General features: G+C 34.8%; 1 protein-coding gene across 7 annotated transcripts in view; it reads right to left on the bottom strand.

Moving 5' to 3' along the window:
* LOC106468327 overlaps positions 1-8,103 on the bottom strand; it is a 40,956-nt gene that overhangs the window by 13,380 nt on the left and 19,473 nt on the right. For 6 of the 7 annotated variants that reach the window (XR_002612625.1, XR_002612626.1, XR_002612623.1 and 3 more), the window contains 4 exons: positions 7,496-7,622; positions 6,915-7,090; positions 5,485-5,605; positions 480-2,862 (listed from right to left, as the gene is read on the bottom strand). Coding sequence is in view for 1 of the 7 variants with exons in the window: in XM_013928746.2 (XP_013784200.1) it covers positions 926-2,862; positions 5,485-5,605; positions 6,915-7,090; positions 7,496-7,622 (2,361 nt within the window). In the remaining 6 variants the exon portion in view is untranslated. Of the gene's footprint in view, positions 1-400; positions 2,863-5,484; positions 5,606-6,914; positions 7,091-7,495; positions 7,623-8,103 lie in introns of those variants that run through there. The other variant, XM_013928746.2, reaches the window with a different exon arrangement.

Genomic DNA, 8,103 nt, shown 5'->3' with positions numbered 1-8,103 from the left:
TATTATTTTTATTTATGTATGTGATAAAGAAACATTTAGAATACTATTCGTCTCTGTAAAGATAATCACATTTGGTAAGAAGCATGACATCAATACCTTACGTTCTACAATAATAAAATCCTTTGTAATTTAATAAGCTACTGTATCATATCTAAAAATAACAGTTACATTTAAATGGTGAAAACATTTTTCTCAATATTTGCTTCGGCAAAACATACTGTTAACTTAGTTGCTTATTCAAGATTTTCATAAACATGCCTTCATTTTGTGGCACATTCCACTCCCCCCCCCCCTGCAATAAGTATATTTGTAAACAATGAATCTAGTTTACTTATTTTTATCATGTTTAAATTAGACGAATTTGTCTAAATTTTTAAATAATTTCCTCTGAATACAACAATTATAATATAAACAGTTTATTCAATCCTTAACAGCAAGACTGAGAACTGTTCCAATATTTACATATCAACAATATTTACCCTGAAAGACACACATATGAAGAAGCTTTTTACATTGAGATCTATATGTCACTTTCAAGGAGACCGGATGTAGTTTTCACTGACACTGTACATCACTGTCAAGGAGATATGAACAAATATTCTGTTTCAACATGACCAGACGTACAGGTTTCACTGACACTGTACATCACTGTCAAGGAGATATGAACAAATATTCTGTTTCAACATGACCAGACGTACAGTTTTCACTGACACTGTACATCACTGTCAAGGAGATATGAACAAATATTCTGTGTCAACATGACCAGACGTACAGTTTTCACTCAAACTATACATCAGTTTTAAAGAGATATTCTGTTTCAACATAACATTTTTCTGTATGAGTGGCCTTGATAAAAGACTAAATACTGTAGTCCTAGTGATAAAAACTTTCATCATACAGTGAGAAAGTTGACACTTCCCTGTTTTCAGTAAGGGTAAAACTGATGTCTTCTGTCCTTCATTAATGGTTGGCGTCTTTTGGGTGGAGGTGGACCATAATAATTTTGAGGTGTCCTTAATTCCCACCCTTGTCTGTTAACGTAACTTTCTGGTTGTGGAAAATATCTTCTTGAATAATAATTATCATACACATGGTTCCTGTTGTCATGCTCGTAATAGTCTTCTCTATATCCATACTGTTGCACTGATCTCACAACAGGCTCCTCTTCCCATCTTATTCTTTCACTAAAATCATTTTGTTCTTGGCGAATGGTGTGAACAGTCTGAATTCTGGACACTGGTTCGTAAGTACTAGAACTGACACCACAAGTTGGAATTATGGATGCCAGTTTTTGGTCTTCATTCCTGTCAATATACTGAGTGTCTCTCAAAAATTTTTCTCTTTGACTTGAAGGCCCTAAGTTTTTTGAATCACAACTGCTAACCGAAGGTGGTTGTTCCCTTTCGATATTGTTTTCTTTCTCAGAATGGATGTGACATAAAGGTTTAACAACCTCTAATCGAGACACCGAAGGCAGCTCTTCGGGAACATATCGAAAGTCCTGTTCTTTTGTCACTGGTGTTGTTGAATGTGATGATTCAACAATGGGAATTGTGGATGGCTTTTGAAACTCTTCCTTATTATTTCTTGATTCATTATTCTTCACATCACTTTCAAGGAAAGCACTTGAAAGTGTCTTTAAAATATCTCCAACACAAGTTGCTGCACTAATTTTATCGGATAGAAAGTTACCAAATTTTTTGTTCTCAGATAGAGAGCTTACAACACTGTTGTCCATGGGCTTTGCAGATGGGGCGATGTGCTCCATCCCTCCACGTGGACAGAAAGAATCCTTATCTACACTTTCCTGAGTACCACTCATTGATTTAAAAACAAATGAGTTCTTCAGACTCTGTCTAGTGTTTGGACTACCAGTAACACTTGTATCATGGTCAAGAGGTTTACCATGATTTTTACCATACTCAGCAGACATGTATGGTTCTTGTACTAGCCCCCTGGCAACATCCACAGATGCTCGGTTGTATATGGCACTACTGTCTTTAGTAATTTCCTTTAATCTGGAAGATTTCAGAACCTGATAAGGTGCCTTTTCTTGTGACACACTTTCATCATCACTTTCACCCAGGTCCATATCTTGTGGTTCGAGATCCTCAGTCTCAATTCCTTGTTTATGTTGCTCCTTCAACATACCATCAAGTCTTGCAGATTGTTTAAACTGGAAACTCAGACTGTTGCCTGTAGCTGGTGAGTTCAACAGTTGCAGAGATGTGTCTTTAGTACTGCCCAAGTAACTTGAAGATATGTTCTGAAAGAAATCTGTTACAGATGGGTTCTTGTTCTCTTGTACATGTGTTTTCTTGTCATCTGGTTTTTCAGGTCCCTTCTGTTGTAGTGACCATATGCTAGAAGATGAAGTACTTTTAATGTCTCTACATGTGTTAGTGCTGGAATCTATGAACCAAGTGTTATTTGTAGTTAGGCCTGGCATATCAAATATAACAGGCTTTGGATCTGTTAAAGTTTGAAAGAGTTTTTGAGCTGAGTTTTCAAAGTGTTCTTTCAATATAGATGATGAACTTTCCCCTTCATCCTGAACAGGAGTTTCAGGACCACCACCTTCATCTTTAAGTTGAGTTCCTGAGCCTGTGTCTGGAGTCTCTTGAATTAAAGATCTTCCACTAACCAGATCAAAGCCTGGAGGATGTGGAGAGTTGGTGTTGGAGCTGCTAAGCAGAGGGGTTGAAAAACCTTTCTTATGTTTTGCACCAAAAATTGTACTTTGTATTATGTTAGACAAGTTAGAGAGGCGACTTTCTAAGCTGCTATGACCAAGATTAGGGGGACTTGGAGATGTTGAAGATTCTGATTTTAAGGTTCCAAGTAGAGAGATGATTTCTGATCCTACGTACAAGGAAAACAACATAGACAAATTATTAGAGTAAACAATAAAAAATCATGTCCTTAGAGTTTTAAAAACCTATATTTAATCACCAGTGAATAAATTAACCACATTACAATTCAACTCTGTATAGTGAATGAAGATACTAAAGTAATATAAAACACACTTTGGAAAACAAAATAAAGAACTTAGAGATCAATCCAATCATATGATTACAGGCTCACTTGTGCAAAACCAACACATATAAATATTTCACAATGGTAAGTCCAAATGAATGGACATTGTGTCTCAACTCAGATAATTGTAAAGTCCAGGAAATATGTGAACAGTTTTCTTTATTGTTTACTACGGAGTGTTCCACTGGATTAGATATTTATCTTCACAACTTCTCACTACTTAGTATCTTGATAGAAATGGCTACAATACAAGCACGTATGTCACATTCAAATCAATATTACAACAAAATGTGCTAAGCCATGCATTACATACTCACCTTGAGACATAAAACTCGTTAATCATGTAGATTCTAACAGTAAAGTAAGAAGTAATGTACAAATAACCAATACACTAACCTTCTAACTTACACATAACAAAAATTAACATCAACACAACAAGTAAAAAGATGGTTATCATGATAACAAAATCTCCTATTACCAAATGTTCTCATTAATTTTTACAACTCATAAAGTCTGAACTGATATTCAAATATCATAGTGACAGTGACATGATGTGTAGACAGTGAGAAATTATCATACCTTACTACTTCTATTCAGGTATAACTACATGATGGAGAAACAAGCTGTTGACAGTTAAAGGTTATTGTATCTCACCCACTTCTATTCTGTCTATAAATCTGGTATAATTATACGATGGAGAAACAAGTTGTTGACAGTTAAAGGTTATTGTATCTCACCCACTTCTATTCTGTCTATAAATCTGGTATAACTACACGATGGAGAAACAAGCTGTTGACAGTTAAAGGTTATTGTAATTCACCCACTTCTATTCTGTCTATAAATCTGGTATAATTATATGATGGAGAAACATGCTGTTGACAGTTAAAGGTTATTGTATCTCACCCACTTCTACTCTGTCTATAAATCTGGTATAACTATATGATGGAGAAACAAGCTGTTGACAGTTAAAGGTTATTGTATCTCACCCACTTCTGTTCTGTCTATAAATCTGGTATAATTATATGATGGAGAAACAAGCTGTTGACAGTGAAAGGTTATTGTATCTCACCCACTTCTGTTCTGTCTATAAATCTGGTATAACTATATGATGGAGAAACAAGCTGTTGACAGTGAAAGGTTATTGTATCTCACCCACTTCTATTCTGTCTATAAATCTGGTATAACTATATGATGGAGAAACAAGCTGTTGACAGTGAAAGGTTATTGTATCTCACCCACTTCTACTCAGTACATTACTGTGGAGTAATACAAGGTAACCATTTGTAAACAGTACATTACTGTGGAGTAATACAAGGTAACCATTTGTAAACAGTACATTACTGTGGAGTAATACAAGATAACCATTTGCAAACAGTACATTACTGTGGAGTAATACAAGATAACCATTTGTAAACAGTACATTACTGTGGAGTAATACTAGTAGATAACCATTTGTAAACAGTACATTACTGTGGAGTAATACTAGTGGATAACCATTTGTAAACAGTACATTATTGTGTAGTGAATATCAGTAAATCACCACCTGTTAAATGAACGTTATTGTGGAGTGAATATCAGTTAATCACCACCTGTTAAATGAACATTATTGTGGAGTGAATATCAGTAGATAACCACCTGTTAAATGAACATTATTGTGGAGTGAATATCAGTAGATAACCACCTGTTAAATGAACATAATTGTGGAGTGAATATCAATAGATAACCACCTGTTAAATTAATGTTATTGTGGAGTGAATATCAGTAAATAACCACCTGTTAAATGAACATTATTGTGGAGTGAATATCAATAGATAACCACCTGTTAAATTAATGTTATTGTGGAGTGAATATCAGTAAATAACCACCTGTTAAATGAACGTTATTGTGGAGTGAATATCAATAGATAACCACCTGTTAAATGAACGTTATTGTGGAGTGAATATCAATAGATAACCATTGTAAAATGAACATTATTGTGTAGTGAATATCAGTAAATAACCACCTGTTAAATGAACGTTATTGTGGAGTGAATATCAATAGATAACCATTGTAAAATGAACATTATTGTGTAGTGAATATCAGTAAATAACCACCTGTTAAATGAACGTTATTGTGGAGTGAATATCAGTAGATAACCACCTGTTAAATGAACGTTATTGTGGAGTGAATATCAATAGATAACCACCTGTTAAATGAACATTATTGTGGAGTGAATATCAATAGATAACCACCTGTTGAATTAATGTTATTGTGGAGTGAATATCAGTAGATAACAACTTTTCCGAGTTAATGAAACTGAAGGTAATAATACCAAGACTCTAATTAACAGATCTTCATACATTATCTTTGCAGAAGATCCAGACTTTTCTTTTAGGTAGGGAAAATTAAATTAATAACATTGAGTCTCGATTTACAATTGCTTCTTACCATGACCTGGTAATAGCTTACCCTGATCTGCGTTAGTTGGTGAAGGAGCATCTGTACATGGTGATGAACTTGAAAGTGTTGGAGTAATTTCTTGAAGTTTATTCTTCAGACATTTTACTCGGTTCCCAAAGTTTCTATAGGCCTGTAGTTACAAATATATAAAATACACACCTGTTACAAGTATACTAAAATGAGTTTTAAACAAACAATATCATGTTATTCATCAACAATACTTTCAAAATTAATACAACAGTATGAAGATTTTACAGAACAATATTAGAATTATGGTGTATTTTCTTCCGGACTAAGATCCTGCTGACTGTAAAATACATGTATACTCTGAACTATGGTGTATTTTCTACCAGACTAAGATCCTGCTGACTGTAAAATACATGTATACTCTGAACTATGGTGTATTTTCTACCGGACTAAGATCCTGCTGACTGTAAAATACATGTATACTTTGAATTATGGTATATTTTCTACTGGACTAAGATCCTGCTGACTGTAAAATACATGTATACTCTGTCATGCTTACTGCAAGTAAAATATTTTAAAAATCTGACACAGAACATGAGTAACGAAGCATGTTGTGTTAATAATTAGTTAACAATGATTTATTTGCACAATAAAGTGAGTTATTTATGTTGAAACATATGATCTGACAGAATATCAGTACTGATCTTCTAGCTAGACAGTGACCAAGACCTGATGGGAGGTACTGATCTTCCAGCAAGATAGTGACCAAGACCTGATGGAAGGTACTGATCTTCCAGTTAAGACAGTGATCAAGACCTGATGGAGGTACTGATCTTCCAGCTAGACAGTAACCAAGACCTAATGGGAGGTACTGATCTTCCAGCAAGACAGTGATCAAGACCTAATGGGAGGTACTGATCTTCCAGCTAGACAGTGACCAAGACCTGATGGAGGTACTGATCTTCCAGCTAGACAGTGACCAAGACCTGATGGAGGTACTGATCTTCCAGCTAGACAGTGACCAAGACCTGATGGAGGTACTGATCTTCCAGCAAGACAGTGACCAAGACCTGATGGAGGTACTGATCTTCCAGCTAGACAGTGGCCCTAAACATGCAGTAAATTTGGCAAAATGTTACCTGAAATTGAAAAGTACCACACCCACAACCATGGCTCTGCTTGCATAAAGACATAATATGAATATTATTAACACTGGACTGACTTGTATGGAAGTCGAAGAGGTCAAGTGGCAATAGGGTTTACTTGGAGCAACATTTCATGATCATATATTAATAATATTTGTGTATGGAAGCACATTATGCAGGAGACACAACAATTTGTAAGCATAATGAAATATTTTAATACATACTACATGTTTCGACAGAGCATTGGTCTGTCTTCTTCACATATTCAAACAAAGAGGTTTATATACAGAACAAAAATGTCTCTAGGGTTTATTCTGTTTGACTTACACTGGCAACCAGCCTTGCCTCTCCTCTCTGGGTTTCATAGTACACTCCTCCCTGTTCCAGAACTGTGATCAGTCCTGTTCTCTCCTTTACTTCCTTCTCTAAGGTTCTAATGTAATCTTCTAAACATTTCACTGAACTGTCAAAATCTCTTGAAAACTGCTGCCCATGTTTCCTGTCTGTCGTGAAAATACCATGTTGGAAAAACAGAAAAAAAAAAAACTTGACAGTAAACAGTGCACACTCTAGCTAACAGTACTATATAGAATATTCTTCCCTATATGACTGAGTTCTGTCTTCATCCTAATATTATTGTGTAAAATGTCCTTCCTAAAATGCCCCTTCGATACAATTTTTATACAAGTCTTTATATAGATTGATTGTTTGGAATTTTTCTTTATCCCTAATAAACCAAAACACTTTTAAAACCTTCGTAAGTTAAGAAAAGGGTAAAAAAACTAATATTTTTACGAATTATTACACTGTTGTTAAACAAGGGAGAAGTGTAAAAAATTAAATAACCAAATACATTTTTTCCCCATCTTTTTACGATGAGTTTCCACAGAACCTTATTATCATCATACCTTTTAACTTGCACAAAGCCTCTGTACTGGCTGCATCCACCTTACTGTTAGTCAATATGGTCAGTTTAGCAAGTGTTTCTTTTGTTAGATTTTCCACCAGATGGATCTGGTCAGTCACTTTCTGGGGCTTGAGGAAGGTACAAACAATCATAGTACTATCAACAAAATCAAATGTAGTTCAACAAAGAAAGCTCACATCTATATTTACAGACATTCGTGAGCTACGAACTGTAGGTACGAGAGACATGAATAAATGGTACATCGGCAGCAACCAATCAGATATATTATGAAATACCCTTTAGTTAAAACACGCTTAATCATCAATTTCATTTTTACATCTACAAAAACGTTTCTGTGAATATTGTTGATGAAAGTTAGTATGGAAATAAACACTTCTTGAATTCTATTTTAATTATACCTACACCTATGGTACAGAAAAGCTGATTTGGCTGTTCTTATACAGAAATAAGAAAGGTAGAAGTTTGTTCAGAGAAGCTTGACTAAGGTGTCTAAAGTACAGAAAAGCTGATTGGTGCTGGTTAAACAAGAAAAGTAAAGATTGGTACAGAGAAGCTGATTGACTGTTGTTATACAGAAATAAGAAAGGT

The sequence above is a fragment of the Limulus polyphemus genome, unplaced genomic scaffold (genome assembly GCF_000517525.1).
Source record: "Limulus polyphemus unplaced genomic scaffold, Limulus_polyphemus-2.1.2 Scaffold2964, whole genome shotgun sequence".
Lineage (NCBI taxonomy): Eukaryota > Metazoa > Arthropoda > Merostomata > Xiphosura > Limulidae > Limulus > Limulus polyphemus.
The sequence above is the reverse complement of the archived record's forward strand: the minus strand, read 5'-3'. Positions and strand labels throughout refer to the sequence as shown.